At 35.9% G+C, this 20,136-nt stretch overlaps 1 protein-coding gene and 1 non-coding gene across 15 annotated transcripts in view; one reads left to right on the plus strand and one right to left on the minus strand.

Moving 5' to 3' along the window:
• Nucleotides 1–20,136, minus strand: part of Rufy3 (RUN and FYVE domain containing 3) — a 78,785-nt gene that overhangs the window by 50,687 nt on the left and 7,962 nt on the right. The window contains exon 1 of one of the 14 annotated variants that reach the window (XM_074042047.1): nt 11,485–19,351. The exons of 10 other annotated variants lie outside the window; for them this stretch is intronic. In XM_074042047.1, coding sequence (XP_073898148.1) covers nt 11,485–11,662 — 178 coding nt within the window. In that variant the 5' untranslated portion in view covers nt 11,663–19,351. Of the gene's footprint in view, nt 1–11,484; nt 19,352–20,136 lie in introns of those variants that run through there. 3 more of the 14 variants (XM_074042049.1, XM_074042055.1, XM_074042056.1) reach the window with 3 other exon arrangements.
• On the plus strand, nt 328–432 carry LOC141411178 (U6 spliceosomal RNA). Its single transcript, XR_012436015.1, has one exon. It is a non-coding gene; the product is annotated as a U6 spliceosomal RNA (small nuclear RNA).

A 20,136-nucleotide genomic window follows, 5' to 3' on the forward strand; every position in this document is an offset into this window, starting at 1 on the left:
GACATAGCTTTTCCCCCAGCATTATTACTATAATAACCAAGTTACAGTCAAAACTTAGAAGTCCTGGCCAAGAGGTGTGGCTCAAGTGGTAGAGTGCTTGCCTAGTAACTGCAAAGCCCTAGGTTCAGTCCCCAGTACCACAAGCAAAATGAAACCAAAAACAAAAAACCACCACCAAAAAAAAAAAAAAAAAACTTGGAAGTCCTGGAACTGTTTTGTCTCCTTGAGGTGACATGTCTTTTGATTTGGAGTGTTAATTTTTACAAATCCAAATTGATAGGTCACAGATAACTCCTTGAAAATAAGAACTAAAGAATTTAAAGTACTGTGCTCTCTTTGGCAGCATATATACTAAAACTGGAATGATACCAAGAAGATTAGCATGGCCTCCGGGCAAGGATGATGCAAATTTGTGAAGCTTTCCATAATAAAAAAAAGAAAAGAATTTAAAGTACTAAATAGATCACAGGTACTTAATACCACTTTTAGGCTTAGAAGAAACCAATGTGTATCATATGTTCTGATTTGGCTACAAATTAGATTCTTATAAGTATATTTGCTATAATAATTAAATGAAAACACAGTGAGTGTGATTTAAAAAAAAAACAACTTTGCTAAACACAGGGGAAAAATAAATCAAGTACCCCAAATGACAACTTTAATAGTTGAAGTGTCATTAAGTAAATAACAGTTTAATTACCTAACATAATAGCAAAAATTAGCAAAGGAATTGTTAAGATTATTTTTATTAATGCTACCATAATCTGTTCTAATATACCAGTAATTTAGGTTAAGGTATATCATTTCCCTCCATAGTATACTAAAAATAAAAATATCAGCAAATTACAAATGGCTCTAGAAAAGTAACTTACCAATACTTGAGTCACTTAATACTGACTGTGCACCTCCAGTGACCAAAGGACTTTACAAAAGTAAGGCAACAGGAGTTAGAAAGATTAAAGATCCTTAGACACTGACTTTGAAGAGTTACCTAAGTAACCACTGAGTTTAAAAGGAATTGATGTTGAGACCTAAGTGAAGGTAAAACACATTAAGCTTGGTGAGCAGATGACACTGGAAGCTTAGAGAGGACAGAACCGGATAGGGAGGGAAGGGATAAACAAAAGAGACATGGTCAATTGATCCTCTGTCTGCCTGCCTGCCTGCATGGCTGCACTGGCAGAGATAACAGCTTTGATAGACTGCAGATGGAAGATGCTGCCCATGAGACTGGACATTGTAGAAGCCGCAGATAAAAAGTTGTGCATATCTCATACAAAACTTATGTTTTATAGGAGAAAAACAAATCCCAGCAGCCTTTCCACTCAGAAAGCAAATCTTAAAAAGTGAAATTTCAGCTGGGTGCATGCCTGTAATCCTAGCTACTCAGGAGGCAGAGATCAGGAGGATTGTGGTTTGAGGCCAGCCCAGCCAAATAGTTCTTGAGAACCTATCTTGAAAACACCCATCACAAAGAAGGGTTGGAGGAATGACTCAAGGCCCTGATTTCAAACCCTGGTCTGCAAACAAACAAACAAACAAAAAAAGTGAAATTTCTCAAGGTATGAGTAACAGTAAAACTCATTCTGTTCTGTCTAGGGTAGTGTTAGTCTTAAGAAAATAAAATATGAAGTTTACAGATGCTGAGTCAACTGTCTTAAAAAACTACAATACAATTCCATTTCTAGCCTGATGCAGTGGCTCAAGCTTATAATCCTAGCTACGTGGGAGGTATACATGGGGAAGATTACATTTTGAGGCTAGCCTGGGCAAAAGGTTCCTGAGACCTAATCTCAAACAACAGCTTGGCGAGGTGGTGTGCAGCTATGCAGGAAGCATACATAGGAGGATCGTGGTTCAGGCTAGCCCAGGCATAAAGCAAGACCCTATCTCAAAAGTAGCCAATGCAAAAAGGGCTGTAGGCGTGGCTCAAGGGATATAGTATCATCCTAGCAGGGCCCTGAGTTCAAATTCCAGACCCACAAAAACAAACAAACAAAAAAGAAATTCCACTTCTAAAAATGAAAACTGGTAAAATGTGCAAGTTATATTCTCAGTGATGCACCAGAACTGTCTGTGGAAAGAAATTTAGGAACAACCTAAATATCTATAATTCAGCAACAGTCAAAGAAATTGTGGCATTTCCAATTAGCCAAAGACATTAAATGTAGTGTCAGAGATTTCTATTTATTGATGTTGGAAGATATTGTAGGGAAAAAATGGAAGGTCACATAGCACAGGTATAGTATGATCTTAGATGCATAAAATGTGAGTTGGCAAGTGAATTTTAGGTCTATATACTTAAAAAAGAGAATCTGACTACTAAATCAACAGTAGTTATCTCTAGGTGCTACAGTTTTTTAGATGACATTATTTTGTATATTCTACTTTTTGTATTGTGACTTTTATAATGTATATTCATTTCTGTAACTAGCAAAATAAAGTTTTATTAACAATATTAAAGATTTTTTTAAAAAATCTCATGATTTCAACACACTGACATATTTTGGGAATATTTACTGATGACAAAAAATAATTACTTAGGGACTGTTTGTGGACAAGTTTATTTCACTATTCCTCTTACGAGTGTTTCTAAGCTCATCAAATCCTCCTATTTGTTCTCTGAAAAAGTTCAAATGTCAGAAATTATGAGGGAACAGATTTTAGTATTTACTACCCTGTCCCCAAAAGCACTTCAAATAACCCCAGCTTCTCAGGAGGCAGAGGCAAGAGAATCGCAACTCTGAGGCCAACCTGGGCTATACAGAGGGACTTTGTCTTTTTTTTTTTTTTAAAGAGTACTGGGAAACTAAATAACATAAAAGCAGAGGATGCAGTGTATTCTCACACAGCACTTGCTCTCTTTCCAGAATGTGTTATCCAGGCTTGGGAACCTGATAAATGGGAGTTCATTCTGAGCTCCATCACTGAGTAGTAGTTAGTTAATTTAGTGTAACACTTGGAAAATAATCCATAACTCTGTAGTTAGCAAAAATAACTTTCAGGTTATTTAAGAAGCTGACAATCCAAGGAAGAGTTCATGTGAATTGCTTAAGTGGTTAAAAAGCTCAGGTCTTGAATTTAGTTGATGGCAAATTAACAAGAATATTCCAAATAGCATGCATTTGGCCTCATTTGGATGCTCACAGAACTTCAGTGGAACAATGGTGTATTCAATTGTGAACAAAATTGCTGGAAATAGGTCGTAAGAGACTGTAAAGAATTTCCTTATTACATGCAGGTCTATCATTAGACTTAAGCTACTGAATTCTGGGCTGGAAGTACTGAGAATAGTTGAGCCTGGGTTTGAATCCAGGTTCTACCATTTACTACAACCCAAATGTCAATTTCTTCATTTGTAAATTGGGTATAATTATAGTACAGAGGCTCAAAGGGTTGATGTAAGGATTAAATGAAATAATACATTTACAACACTTACAACACACAGTTCCTGCAGAAAGTAACTGCTCAAAAATGATAGTATCTCCTCCTGCTAAATCACCCTCACTAATACTTTCTCAGGAATACTCTCTGTCAATAGAGAAGTATGCCTGAAATAGGGCTCTTGTATAAGAATAAAAAGCTTACTTTCATGAAGACTCTTCTGGTACTTTCACGAACAACTGCCATGGGAAGAGATACAGGTTTGGAAAAAAGCTAAAAAGTAGGTGTAGGATGTGACATGATTAGTTCCTGAAAGTTGTGGAAATGAAAATGAAAGACAAAACTGAGGCCCTATTGTGGAATACAGCACAGATATATCTCCTTTAGGCCTTAAACATTTATAGTACTATTTGCTTAATTATGACAGAAAACTGTAATACAGATACCTTAAATATTGTTTATATAATTTTACACACACATACCTATGTGCTTATACTGGTTTTATTAAATACAGGAAGGTCATTCAATTAAGTGGTACTTTTTTATGCTATTAACATGTTTACTTCTGAAAATATTTGCAGCCTTGATTTTTCATCAGTTAAATGGTTTCACTTAAGACCTTTGAGCATTATATGCTACAATTTTTCCTGGTGGAAGAAACACATGTTCATCATCAAAAGGATAAAGGAAGCTGGGCACCCGTGGCTCACAACTCGCTACTCAGGAAGCAGAGAGCAGGAGGATCCAGTTCGAAGTCAGACCGGGCAAATAGTTCTTGAGACCCTATCTCAAAAATAACCCTTCACAAACAAGGGTTGATTGAGTGGCTCAAGATGTAGACCCTAAGTTCAAACCCCAGTACTGCCAAAACAAACAAACCAAAACCAAAACCAAAAAAAGCACCCCACCACCAAAAAAACACATTGTAGGGCATGTGATAGAGCTCAGTTATAGAGCATTTGCCTAGCATATACAAGGTCCCCAGCTCTACAAAAATTAACAAAAAACATTGTGCACAACCAGAAGAAGAAAAAAAGTATGCTATTTCACCACTACGTTTAGTATTTTGGCCTAGTAGAACATGTGGCTCTATTAATATTTCTGACCAGATAGGTCAAAGTTTACCAGAAAGAAAATTTGGAAAGGAGCTGGAAATACACACTGAAAATCCTCCAGTTTGTCAAATGTTTCTACTCTCTCCAACCACCTTTGTTTCCAAGAAACTCCTGTGTAGCTGTGGCTCAAACATTAGTTCAACTGGAAATCTTCCCTGGATCCCCTACACACACACACACACACACACACACACACACACACACACACACACACACACACACACACACACGATCTTTTTGTGCTCCCATAAGCACTTCCTTATTGTCAAAACCATGTACTACAATGATTGCCATTTTTCTTATTTGAAGCACTCTGACCCTACTCCACATTTGTCAGTATGATAATAAAATACAGAGGACTGGGCTGGTTTATTGTAATCCTAGTAACTAGCACAGTTTTAAGTATAAATTGGGATAACAATTGCTTGTTAAATAATGGGTGGAGGGTCTGATCTTATAGTGATAAAAACTTTTTTAAGCATTAATTCTTTTCCTTTAGGGTTCAAATAGACACCAGGGGTTTATCTCCCAGGAAGAAAATGCAGAGATATAAAATTTTATACGTAATTCTTGCAGATATGCTGTGAAGTTTTTCAATAAAAAGTCCTTTCATTAGACTGCTATGAAGTGTGCAAATGCACACTGGTATGTACACGTTTCATTAAAACATATGCAGTTCTCAGGCAAAATGGGGTTCTGTTAGCATATAGGTAAAGCACACTAGTAAATGTACAGGATTGTCTTTTATCAACCCAGAAATTCACATCTGTTTTACAGCAGCCTCTGGGCATCTTTGTTTCATCTCTTTAAAAGAGCAAGGGCTGTTTATTTCTTAGGCCATAGGACTAGACTTTGCATCAAGGAATGCCCAATAAATATTTATAACGGACTAACATACCAAACCACATTCCTGGCATGTAGTACACTATAATTACTATACTAACAGATGTTTCATACAAGCTTCTCTTTACTCATAATAGTATAAATGCCAGATACCTAAATGGACACCAAAGCAAATGTACCTACCAGAGGGGAATCACAGTTATATAATAAAAGCACATGTGCATTCTGCTATCACAATAACCCTAAAGTCAAAGACCTGAGCAAAGGTTCTTTTCTCAACATGTCCATCCATAGTATAATCTCCTCAACTGCTTTATTATTTCTAGTGGAGAAGGAAGTTTTCTAATCCAAAAAAGTAATTTGAAAGCTTTGACTTTATAACTAGAATGGCATATTTTATTATATTAAAATGACCATTTGTGTATCACCCCTTAATGATGGATTCATTATCCCTAAAGAGGTTAACAGAGAAGCACATATTTCTTGATAACTGAGCCTTTCTTATTAATTAATTAATTTTGAGACCAAGTTTCACAGGCTGGCCTGGAACTCATGATTCTGCCTCAGTCTCCCAAATAGCTGAGATTACAAGTGAGCCACTGTGCCTGGCTTCTGAGTTTTATTTTCAACCAATTATTTTCTTGCTCATAGAGATCCAAGAAAGGGCAATGGTAAAACTTGAGCTTAAGCTACTAGAGATCACTTTTAGTCTAGTAAATAACTAGCTTATACTGCTCTATTAGATTAGATATAAAAATAGAAATAGAAATGAAGTAGCAATATTTTAAAATATGATTTTTCTTTATTAGTATAGTGGTGAGTAAAGAAAAAAGGATGTGGCTATAGCAATGGAGTCATAACTGCTAATATTAACCACTGTTTATAGGATACCTTCCATTAATTACCTCATTTAATTCCCCTAACCTATCAAGTAGTTACTATTAATGTTGGGGGTATAGTAGCTCACTGGCTGAGTGTTTGCCTAGTATACACAAGGCTCTGAGTTTAATCTCCAGTACCACAAAAGAAAGAAAAAAAAAAAAAGAGGCAAACTCAGGAATGGAGTATTTAGTAACTTGTGTGAGGTCACATGACTACTGAATAGTGGGATAAGGAACTGAATCCAAATCCAAGAAAAGTGCTTTTAACCACTACTCTGTTATCTCTAAATTAATGACCATCATAGTAGCTAAAAGCATCAATAGCCATTCCAACACCACTACTATAATAATCCCTTCACTATTTGCACGTATTTCCCTATATTGACAGAAATAAAGTTTTCTGTAATCAAATTAACAGCCACCCAATTTTTTCTTTTTTTTTTTTTCAGTGCTGGGGATGGACCCCAAGGCTTCACACATGCTGGGCAAGCTCTCTACCACTAGCTGTAGCTCAGCCTCTAGTACCAGTTCTAATACCCACCCAATTCTAATTATACTCATTAGGTTTCCAGCAGATTTTTTTACCAACATTTTTGATTTTGTGCCAAAATTCTATTTGAAAATTTCCAATTTTCTACAATAGGTATACTTTTATAGTCATAAAAAAATCTTACTGTGAAAATTCAAATTAGACCTACTTTATTTAATAAGCACAAAGAAAAGAATTATTTTAAATTGAGAATTAAAAAAATTTGCCTGGATACCTTAAAAGCAACTGAGGCCAACAGGAAAAGGGGACCAGGAACTAGAGAAAAGGTTAGATCAAAAAGAATTAACCTAGAAGGTAACACACACGCACAGGAAATTAATGTGAGTCAACTCCCTGTATAGCTATCCTTATCTCAACCAGCAAAAACACTTGTTCCTTCCTATTATGGCTTATACTCTCTCTTCAACAAAATTAGAGATAAGGGCAAAATAGTTTCTGCTGGGTATTGAGGGGGTAGGGGGGAGAGGAAGGGGGCGGAGTGTGTGGTAAGGGAGGAGGTGGGGGCAGGGGGGATAAATGACCCAAGCCTTGTATGCACATATGAATAATAAAACAATAAAAAAAATTTGCCTGTCACTCAAACCATGAAATATCCCCAAGATGATAAAGGAATATAGACATGTGGAAGAAAAAGGGAAACAAGCTAAAAAGTAGACAGTTTGAGAAGTAGCTAAAGTATTAAACTCAGACCATCAATCCTATTCAAAAATATGTCTACAAAAAAAACAAAAACTAAAAAAACCAAAACAAACCCAAAACAAAAAAAAAAGTCTAGAGAATACCTTACAATAAAGGCAATACACCTAGAATATTTTGTCTTTTGAAACAGAATACTGTCTTTTAAGCTAATTAAAACTTAGTCACATAGAGACAAAACACAAAAGGTTCAAGACTTAATTCTTTAAAGATTTTCTTTAAGATATCATTAAAAGATTTTTCAATATACAAGTTGCCAATTAAGTAACCTTGTTATATAGTAACCTTATTATATACTGAGTCACAACTATGGAAAGTTTGCTGTTGTTAAGCATTTGATAATACAAAGGTAATATTACAGCCTGTCCTTCATTGTGTGCATGACTACACACACCATTTACTGAGGAATTGCTGAAAAAAAGCATTTATATTATTTTTCCTGATTCTGAAATTCCTTGTTTCAAGAATGCTACTACAAGAAGCCAAGATGCAATTGAACACAAATAATTATAAAGCACATCACTTCATCTCAGCAATGGTACAATTTATAAAATTACTATAATGATGCTGTTTCCATTCTTGAGAAAAACAAAGGGCACACATTATCTAAACATTCCATAGTACTTGAGACGTTTGTTTGAAATTCTGCTCTTTCAGAAACTAAAAAGAAAAAGAACCAAAGAATATCTCTGATAGATCATTTCAATGGTGTTTTTCTAAATCAGAAAAAGCAAACTGAGTTTTACATAAATAAGGCTGCTTTTCTAGTGTTGGCATGACAAAAGGAAAGTGAGCCATATTCCAAATCACTGAATGTCCACTAAAGACCCATCCTCTCTACTCCTCACTCCACAAAAGTGAGGATCAAATTCTTCAAGGAAGTTGCATATAAGCCAGGGAATGTAACTTCTGTAGGAGTGGCTGGAAGGTTAAATTAATTGAGTGATAGTGTTCCTATTGTTCTGAATAATTTATTAGCACCAAGAACTCAAACCTCCTCTTTCTTTTATATTCATTAGTCATGAAGGGAGCTCAGGACCTGACAACAAAAATTTGGCAGTCACTCCAGGCACTGTCTTGTCTTCATCCTCCAACCCTGTAGCCCCTCAGTCATAAATAACTTCTGCTTTTCTGGTGGCTGTTCCTTTTCTTTTGTGTTCATTCTTCACAGCTTTAGTTTGGGATTGTTATTTCTTACCTGGAACATTTTAATAGTCATAGGTAGGGGTTGTTGGAGAGCTTATTTCCTTTTGATCCATCCTCTACAGTGCTGCAAGAGTGATCATTCTATATTAAAAATTTCCTATTTGCTCCTAAATATAAAGCACCAAGTAGCTATTCACCTAAGAGTCAAGTTCAAGCTTCTCTGTCTAGTCCCTGCTGATCTATCCTGCCTCGCATCCTGTTGTGCCAACCACAGGCTTCTAACCACTTGCTATTCTCTGGCATGGCAGCTGACAAGGTACTAATTGAAATGTCCTGCCCCTGGTGATCTCCTAGCTATCTCTCAAGGTATGAATTAAATCTCACTCTGTGAAACCTCTCCTGCTCCACCCCCTCCTTTCCTGTGGACTCAGTCCTCAACTCTTGTCTTTAGGGAAAATCAAAGTTGTTGTGGATTTGCTTCTAATTTAAAGAAAGAGAATATAGAAAAGAGAGAGTGATCACTTCATTGAATACCAATTAAGCATTGAGATAATAAAGCCAATGTGTTTATTCTCATCCCTGTAAGGGTTGGGGTAGGCAGAAACTCAGTCCACCTGTGGACTGCATAGGAACTGTTTCAAATAACAAAACATAAGACACCATAAAGCTTTTATATGCGGAGGTCACACACAATTATATCATTATCTTAAAAGGGAATATTTTGCCCATTTTCTTTTGTGGCAGTCAGGGGACCCCACTGTTAAGATTTGTGTAGCGAAACTCTTTTTCCCTATGAATCAGACAGGAAGTAGTCTCCATACTCCCACATGTCCAGGTACTAGGAATTTCATTTTATCAGTTATTCACATAATCCCTAACCACTACTTAAATAATTATAGCTAAGTTAAATCTAATAATTATCACTGATATTAACATTAAAGCAGGTATTTGTTGGATCCAAATGACTGTTTATTAGCCAGTAGAGCAAAGAAATAAAACCCTCCTGAAATACTTCTTGGTTTCCTAGATCGTTATACCTACATATGCTTTCATATCCTTGTGCTCTTTTCTCATTCCTAATCATCTGAAATAATGGCTTCTCTTGCCTAACTTATGACAAAATTCCCAAATTCACTGTTGGCATTTCTGTATTTTCTTCCACATCCTTATAATTGATTAAATGTCATGAAAACTTATTTGTCTGGTTTCCTTAATCAATGTGACACTATGTCCTAGTTTGTAGTTCTCATACATTTTCCATATTGCTGTGTTCATATCTATGGCAACAGATCTTCAAAATTAATTAATTAATTAATTTTAGATTTCTCAATGAAGAATTCAAACAGCACCATTACAAATGCTTACATTAACCTTACATGAACCAAACAGCTCACTTTTGTTTACTCATAGGACCCGTGCTCAAAAACAAACATATATTCAAAGTACTAAAATTGTTAAAAATTTTCTAATTAAAATATTTCACATTGGATGACTTTCAAAATGGGTTTTTTTTTTTTAACAAAACACGAGGGATTTACTAAAAACCTTCTTAGTAGCCTTTTCAAACTGCATTTTTCTTCCCTAACATTTTTAAAGTCTTGGAGACTGCTTTAAACAGTACTGGTATTGTATGGAATTTCAGCTGATATTGTCTTAAGCCTTATGCAGATTCTGATACATAGCTGAAGGAAACTGTTCAACTGACAAACCAATTTAATTAAATTCAACAGATGTAAAGGTCTTAAAAACTACTAAAATATTGTTCTTAAGACACATACAAATGACTGCTTTGTGTTGTGTCTAAAACTTTCTCAAGGCTAAGTCTGACTGGTAAGATAAAATTCTTATCCAACCCAGTGGGTGAAATTTGAGTCATGATAAGATTGCAACACAAGGTCAAGGGCAATGAACCACTTTTCCTAATTCTATCTGCTACATGCAATTTACCTTATGGCCCTCTCTGCACTGTAGATCTGCCTAAATACTAGGCAGATGTTTATGAAGAATTTCTTCTTATACTCAAGCATTTTTATCTTCATTATTTTAAAAGTAGAGTATAAACACAAGCTGAGAAACTATTGTATTAAAAACAAAACAGCTGCAGTTGGCATTAAGAGAATTAAGGAGTAGAAGCTAAAAACATCTTACAATTTAAGAATGGTTCTGGGAGAAAGAAAGAGACCACAAAGATTTTAAGGACACTAATAGTGGAAATTTCAAATGAGTCATAATAGCACAAATAACTTAAAAAAATAATAGCCCATAGCCAATATGATAGATCACCATATTACAGTTAACCTTCTAAAGACATTATGCATTTTTAAGAGTTCATACTGAATATAAAACTGCTTTCTCACCTAACTTAATCATATTATTTAAAAAGATAATATTTTTCAACTATGTTTTAGATGGCAGAGCTGGTTTAACATTATGTTGTGGTAGGACAATTTTCTAGTGTTTCTACTGTATCATGAATTATCGTATAATTAGAGTCACATCTTAATTTACTGTCAAGATTAACTACAATTTATATAATATTTAAATAAAGAAACAAAATTGACAGCTTTTTCAGTATTGATTGGAGTCAGATGTGACAAGTGACCTCAAATGTTCTCTTTAGAGGCTTAAAGACAAAGAACTCTCAAGGAGCATAAGCACCTTTTGAAACAGATCTCAGGGGTGGGAAAAATATTTTTTTCCCAGTAAGCAAGAAAGGAGGAGCTGAGTGGTAAGTAAGAAGGAAGGTTTTCAGGATTGTCAACATTTAGCATGTAGGTTCTTCATACCCCTCCCAAACCCTCCCTCCCCTATAACAATGAGGATGCTGGAGAGACACTAGTAGTCAGTATCAGCCAGGATCTGACCATACCTTCATGGGTAGGCTCTGGGTCGGGTGTAAGTGAGATGTCATCCAGCTCTCGCAGGCAGAGCCATTCTCCATCCATAGACACTCGGAATTTGCAAAGGTAGATGGTCTCCATGGCAGCCTGTGTGATCTTGTCAGTGGTGGGGGTTGGCATATCGGTCGGAGGCGTCAGAGCAGACATGATGACTCAGCTGAGACCACAACACACACACACACACACACACACACACACACACACACACACACGATCCCCCCAAAATAAGTAAGCCCTCCTCACCAAAAATCCCAAATCTGAAGCTCTGAAACAAAGCTTTCAGAAAAAGGGGTGGGGGAGGTTTAAAAACGAAAAACAAAAAGAAGGAAAAAGACCTTATGGAACCAACTTCTCAAATAAGTCTACACTATCTTTTCTTACTGATAGTTCCCACCACGTAGCAAAATAAGATGATGCGTGTCTTCTCCCAGCGTCCTCTCCTTTTATCTTCCTTTCTCTATCCCTTTTTTTTTTCCAGGCTTTAAATCCTGCAAAGCCAAAGCTGCCCTTTAAAAAACTGGCTTCAGCACAAATAAATGGAAAAAGCCCTCCTTCTTTGTGCAGAAAAAAAAAAAAAATACAAAAGAAAAGGGAATGAAAAATTAATCTGTATTTTTAATTTAGCTTAAAAATGATCTTGAACTGCAGAAACCACTTCCAGATCTGCTCAGATGAGCCAGGATGCTGAGTTCTAACAGGATTGGTTGTGCGCAGTAAGCAGGGTGTTGACCAAAATGGCTGACTAATGAACTGAACTGAAAATTCAGGCTCATGTGACCAGCTGCTCTGAACACAGGGTGAGCAATTCCCAGGATGCTTTATAGATGCTGCTGATGCGGGAAGAGCAATTAGGCTGCTCGCTCTCATCCTGCACAGCCCACTTCCAGACTGTGCTAGTCAAACTGTGATCAGACATAATGCAATGAATATACCCTCATCAATTCCTCACTTTGGGACAGAGGGCTGAATAACAGGAGGACAAGTAATGCTAGATAATACTCCATAGCAAAGATGGTAAAGGAGACAATTAGATTAGTTTATCAAGCACATAATTCACTTCTTCTATCCTCATCTACACAGCTATTCTTTTATGACATTAAAGGTGGTATTTTTAAGAAAAGCTAAAAAAGTAGGTTTTTAAATTAGGTATATTGTGCTCAGGCATTTATAATATGCTTGTCCAAAATACAAAGATCTCACTTTTTAGATTGGGCAGAAATGTAAGAAAAAAAACTTGAAGTTAAAAAAAATAAAAGTCTTCCTGATTAACGGCAATCTCCTCCTTTTTTGATATTGTGATGCTTACCAAGTTTCTGCAGGAAGTATGAAATATTTTTCTAAGCAGAAAATAAAACAATGTTACATTTAAAAGATCTTCCTATCCTAGAATGTACTGAAGACAAATTTTCTCAAACCAACTAACAATGACACAGATACAGACACATACCCCTCTATTATTCAGTGAGGTATTTGTATCTCAACACCAAAAGGGCGGGTATTGGTTTCTGAGCTACATAATGGCAAGGAGAGAGATTTTCTTTGAAAATGTTTTAGATAATTAAAATCTAACTTTTTTCTACTTAAGGGTTCTATTTTTAAAGAGAAACATACCATAATCCAAGACTATTCTGTTTGAGGAATTCTTATCAGATACCTTAACTTACCTAATTTCTGGAAACTAAAAGAAAAAAATTCCCCTTAAATATCATTAAAAAATTTTAAGTGTTTTATTCTAATTTGATATTGAACTAAAAAAATGCTAGGAACCAAATTCTAAGGTTAAATAGGCATTTTTGCTTTGTTAGAAGGCAGGTAAACAGGTACAATATAAGTGCATAAAATCTGATTTACATTGCTTCAACTAACAATGGGGTTATGGCCTAATACTCATCATAAATTGAAAATATTCTAAGTCAAAATTCATTTAACACACTTAATGTACAAAATAACTTAGAAATATAGTACAAACAGCCCCTGATTTATGATGGTTCAATGTACAATTTTATGATTGTGCAAAAGCAATACGTATTTGGTTGAAACTATACTTCCAACTTTGAATGTTGATCTTTTCCTGAGCTAACTATATGATGTACAGTACTCTCTTGATGTACTGAGCAGTGACAAGTCACAACTCTCAGTCATCCACACAATCACAAGGGGATACAACTTATACTCTACAGTGTACTGTTGCTAAGCTAAGTTTGGTCATTGAGGCATATAAGATCCATTTTTGGAGGGTGGTGGAGGTTGACCTTGGGGCTTTGAAAATGCAGTTGCTTTACCAATGAGCTATACCCTCACCCTTAAATGCATTTTTAATATAAAAAATGTGCAACTTATGCTGGGTTATCTGCACATAACATCATTCTAAGTCAATGAGCATCTGTACACTGTAGACTACCAGTTGTTTATCCTCTTTGCTTCATGGCTTATTAGGAGCTATGTCTCATGGCATTATCTAGCATCTTGAGACAGTATCATACTGCATACCTCTAGACTGGGAAAACACTGAAATTCAAAACTAGAAGTACAGTTTCTGCTGAATGTAGATCACTTTCATACCATTATAAAGTAAAAAAAAAAATCCTAAGTCAGAGACTGTCCGTATATATGTGCTTATTTATAATCAGAGAAGAAAACTGGCATGTTATTAAGGAAAATAAAAGACTCCTGGTTTATTGTTATCTCATTCCCTTCAATATTATTCTCCATTTGACCTAGAACCATTCTTTCATTCATTCAGGAAAATATTCACTGACAGATGCTCTGAATGTCAGGTGGTGATCCAGGCACTGGGGATGCAGCCATAAGTAAGACAGGATCATCTTTTCAAGGAAGCAGAGTTTACACAGCCAAACACAGAATGCAAGCCTTCATTTAACATTCACATTCAATAACACAGAATTTCCTTCTAGCCAAACATATTTCCAACTTACATGAAAACATAAAGCAGATAGTTTATAGTTTTTGCCATGTAATACTTCAAACCATAGTAAGTGGTCATTAAAATCTACAAATTACACTATACTGGTGACATCAAGACTCTAGGTTTTTTATATATTCTTAAAATATAGAACAGGAACAGTGAATATAAATAAATCTGAATACTCTGTGATAGTATGGGCTCAATACAGTAGCCCTCCCTATTTGCAAAGAAGACATTCCAAGTTTCCTACGGGATACCTGAAACCAGTGATAGTTCCCATTGACTCCATATACGATGTTTTTTTCTATACTGTACATACATGCATACATACTTATGATAGTTTGATTCATAAATTAAGAACAGTAAGAGATTAACAGCAATAACTAACAGTTAAAAAACAGCATCATAACAATACACTATAATAAAAGTTGTATGAATGTGGGCCCTGTTTCAAAATCTTATTGTATGTAACTCACATTTCTTCTCTTTGTGATGATGTGACACAATGCCTACTGAGGTGAATGGTGGAAGCACTGTGACATAGTGTTACTATGTCACATAAAGGTTACTTGAATACAAGTACTGTAATGACAAGATTGTTGATCTGATAAGGGAGGGTAGCACCTATAGTATAGATGTACTGGACAAAGCAGATGATTCATGTCCTGAGCAGGATGGAATGAGAAGGCACAAGATTTTATTGCATTATTTAGGATGATGTGCAATTTAAAACTTAATGAAAACACAGAAAGTAAAATCATGCATTAGGGAGGACTACTGTACCTGAATCCACACTTACAACAAACCACGACAATCTTTCCACCAAACACTCAGCATTTACTACCCCAAGAATAGGAGATCTGGACTGATTACAACATACCAGTACAACAGGCACATCAAGGTTATTAAGCAAGAAACTTGGTTAACATCCCTTCTATAGATCCTTCCCAAACCCTTCTCCATGTACAGGACAAGAGAGGGAACCCAAAGCGACTACAGCTTTTGGCAAGGAAAGAAAAAACTGGTTACCCTTTAGTTTTCCATATCTATCAGTCTGTGGCAGGATCACCAGTCATTTCAGAAATAACAACTGTGGGTGGATAAGAAAACTTGTACTTGTACTATTATGTAAGAGTCACACCTGTTCTGTAGGTAAACACCAGTGAGTCTTCCTCACAATTACTCATTGTTCATAAGCAGTGAATTTACTATGAAAACGGCACTATTTGTAAAAGACTATAAAATAATTCTATTTAAAAGATAATTCTAAATATTGCTAAGTACTGTTTTTACATTTGAGGCCTCACTAAGTAAGTAAACTTACTAGTTTTGCATATAAAGATAGTATCAGTAAAACATATAAGACATTTTTTCTCATGTATGCACTAATTGTAAGCTATATTAAACTATATTCCCATTTGATCCCATTTGTCAATAATGACACATATTTGTAATATGGCTGTAAGGAGGGTGGGGAGTGTATTTTGTAGCCTTAAAAGAGAATTAGTAGGCCTATGTGAAGTTCAAATGCAAGACAAAGATCAAAAAAATACTATGCACTATGTTTTATCTGACACAGCCTGAATTTTCTATATTATGATTGACTCAAAGCAAACAATTTACATTTCAAAGTTAGAAGTTACATTCCTCTTAACACACATTGGTATTGAATTGCTATGATTATAAGACAAAGATTGATTTGCGAGGCCCAATGTCCCTGTTAACACCATGTGGAAAAATTACTCAACTATCATTAAATTTTTTTTTCTGTTAGGTGCTTTACAGATAGGAAATCAAATTCTCACAAGAATGCAGCAGAGTAGATATTAAAATCCCTTCTTATATACAAGAAACACCAATTTCAGCCAAGTAACTGGCCAGGATCACACAATCAGCAAGTGGTGAATCTGTTATTCTAAGCTGTTTCTGTCTAGACATCGAAGTCCATGTTTTCTGCTGCAACTTCAGCACTCCACCCCAATTCTTACCCAAATTAAATTTCACTCAGAGAAAATAAAAAGCAATGAATAAAACAAAGGAACACAAGCAAGGGCCTCATTCAAGTTCCTAAATGTGAATTTTAACTCATTTAAGATTTAAAGAGGATTTTTTCCTTTGAATCAATTTCTATACTTTATATTTTAATACTTCACAAACCATACCTTCCACTTAGCCCCCGTAACACATTTAGTTCAGGCTTTTTCTAAGTGGGAACTTTCTGAGGAATAAGCACATATCTTTCTTGTTATGTGCTGGCAAGGGGTAAAGAAAATTCTTCCCAGGCATCATGAAGGACACTGTCACTTGGTTTACTCTACTACCACTCTAGGGAGAGAGTAGAAAAAAAACATTCACTGAGTTCCCTCCACATTTGCTTACTCAGTTGGACATTAGGATTAAGAACACTTGATACATTCAGAAATAGGAAAAGATGAACAAAGGGGGCAATCATGATTTTCCAAAATGACTCAATACAGAACGACTTAAAAAGCAAACTCAATGTATAATTTCAATTCTTTTCATAATTAACCAATATCCATGAAACCATTACCCAACTGGAGAAATGGACCAAGAATTTCTAAGGATTTATGTGCTCCTGTCTTTCAAGGCAACCACTTCCAAATTTCAAGTAGATCATTATCTTACATTAAAAAAGGATGCTATGGGGTTTGAACTCAGGGCCTCAGTATTGCTAGGCAGGCACTCTACCACTTGAGCCACTCCATCAGTCCTTTTTTGTATGTTGGGTATTTCTGAGACAGGGTCTCTGTTTTTGCTTGGGCTGGTCACAAACTGTGATCCTCCTGATCTCTGCCTCCTCAGTAGCTAGGATTATAGACATGAGTCACCAGTGCCTGGCTTATGAATTTTTTGAACTTTATAGAAAGGGTTTTATGATACATATACAGCCCTCTAAGGCTTTCACACAATGTACAATATTACATTTTCTGGGACTTATCCATGCTATAGTGTTTTGCTGTAGTTTTTGTTTTATTTTCTTCTTTTGGTTATTGTATATATGTACATGTTTTTACATATGTATATGTAAAAACAGTTTTCTGATTCATTTTCAGGTTGATGGTCATTTGTTCTGATTTTTTTCATTTTAAACATTTTTCAGAATTTTTTTTCCAGGCATGCTAATTCTTTCTATCAAGTTTGAGGGAAAGGGGTTCTATCTTTTATTTCTTCTTGGCAATACTGAGGTTTGAACTCAGGGCCTCATACCTGAGGCAGGCGCTCTTACCACTTGAGCCACTCCATCAGCCCTTTTATTTCATTTATAGTTCTTTGTCTCTCCCTACTCCTCAATTTCTATTCTGTACATCAGAATAGAAATCTTTAAAATTCATCAAAGTGTGCAAATAAAACAATTTGTAAAGCTCACAAAGTTCTGTTTCCTGAAGCTTTGTGGCTCACTGATTAACAATTAAATCTCTTCTAGTATCACAAAGAAAAAACAAAAACCACACTTTTGTCCTATTTCACTAGTTGTTATTAGCATGAGTTATCATCACACTGACATTGGCGGAAAGCCCAGATTTTGACTATTTCACATGTTGCAATCCTCCTTCCCACAACCTTTCCTCTCCTAAAGCCAAAATCTATTATGATTCTGAGATTTCTTCAATTTGAGTTTTATACCCTTTTCATAGGCTCAGTATCACTTTACAGATACCAAAGATGAGAATAAGTAGTTATAAAATGATTAACACCTGGGAATATGAGTAATCATTACTTGGTTAGGAACAAATACAACTAGGAATATTCCAGTGCATCACCTCTCACTTGTTAAAATTAAACAGCATAAGCTATTTCTAAATTACTTCTGCCTTGGAAAATAAAACTGATTTCATGGCTCAGTGGCAATAAGCAATGATTTACAGATGTGAAGCTATCAACAAGTTTCTAAATAACCTTGGGGAATTTATCTTCCTCTTACCTCCTTTACTCAGTTATACAACGAACCCAAATAACTAGCTTCACACAGAGCATAGCCTTCATGAGAAGGAATGTCTATTTTGCACATCACTTATACAACTGCTCAAAATAGTACCTACCAAATACCAGACTCTCAATAGATGCTTACTGGTATGGATAGATAACTCCACAGCATTCTATATCCTTACTATGGCATTTTTCTACTCTCTTGGTTTACTTTAACCTTAACCTTCAAAAGTCTCAGTTCTACAAAATCAAGCTATTTTTATTTCTCAACAAAAAGGTCATTCTGCCAGGTGTGGTGGTGCACACCCATAATCCCAGCACTTGAAAAGTGAAAGACTGTGAGTTTGAAGACAGCCTGGGCCACATAGCAACACCTTCTCTGAAAAAAAAAAATCATTCTAAGTTAGGCACTGGGGACTAATGCCTGTAATCTTAGCTCCTTGGGAGGCTGATATTGGGAGGTTTCTGCTGCTAGACCAGTCTGAGCAAAAAAGTTTTTGAGACTCCATCTTAACCAATAAAAAGCTAGGCATGGTGGCTTAAGCCTGTCATCCTAGTTACACTTGGAAATGTAAAATAGGTGGATCATGGTCCAAGCTAGCCAGCCTGGAAAAAAGGCAACGACCTGATCTTCAAAACAACCAGAGCAAAAAAGGCTTGAGGCGTGGCTCAAGCAGTACAGCATCTGCCTAGCAATCATGAGGCTGAGTTCAAACCTCAGTACTGCCAGAAAAAAAAGGAAAGTCATTCTAGCATGGGCCTTTCCTTCCCTTCCCTTTTCTTTGAAACGGGGTCTCACTACATAACCCAGGCTGGCCTTAAACTTACAACCCTCCTGCTGAGATCTAACATAGGGTTTTTCAAGACTATGTAATAGATTAATTCATTTAACACACATAGGGTATCTCCTATGTGCTAACTATTAGATACATAATAGAACAAGACAATAGATAAGAAACAATTACAAGTGTTTAAGAAATTCCTAAGGCCCTCTCACAGACTAGTCCATATTGTTCATATATATAACTTACTGTATTAAATTGTTGACTTGTCAATTTCATTCACTCATTTTTAGCAGATAGGGTTTAGTGAGTATAGCAAGGAATTAGAGGGCTGTTGCCTGAAAACAAGGTTCCCATCTAGGACCTGATTCCAGTTGTGCGAAGGGATGAAGCAGTGTGGCAAGCCATGTGCTGGTGGCTCACACCTGTAATCCTGCTAGCTACTCAGGAGGCAGAGATCAAGAGAATTGCTGTTCAGAGCCAGTGCAGGCAAATAGTTCAAGAGACCCCTCAAAAAAACCCATTACAAAAAAGGGCTGGTGGAGTGGCTCCAGGTGTAGGTCTTGAGTTCAAATCCCAGTACTTAAAAAAAAAGAAGAAAAAAAAAAAGGAGTTTGGCAGATCCTGTGTACTCTGAAGGCAGAATATCTACAGTGAGTCAAGAGTTTACCACTTAGAGCAACCTTGCCAAATTACTTATATCTGTGTTTGTTTCTACACCAAAAAAGGAAGGGAACATTTACTACTTCAGAGTTAAATGAAGTAGTATGTGTAACATGTTTAACACGACACTTGGCAATAAAGTAAACAGTAAGCAAATGTCAGCCACTGTCCTCATAGTAAGCGCTTCTGCTATTTAGAGTTCTAGAAACAAAAGCCATGACTATCATTACAGGAAATGAAAAGCTGTAAGGATAAATGCAGACTGGCAGAGGAAAGCTAAATAGCACTCTAACAAAGGATAT

Source organism: Castor canadensis, chromosome 9, assembly GCF_047511655.1.
Source record: "Castor canadensis chromosome 9, mCasCan1.hap1v2, whole genome shotgun sequence".
Classification (NCBI taxonomy): Eukaryota; Metazoa; Chordata; class Mammalia; order Rodentia; family Castoridae; genus Castor; species Castor canadensis.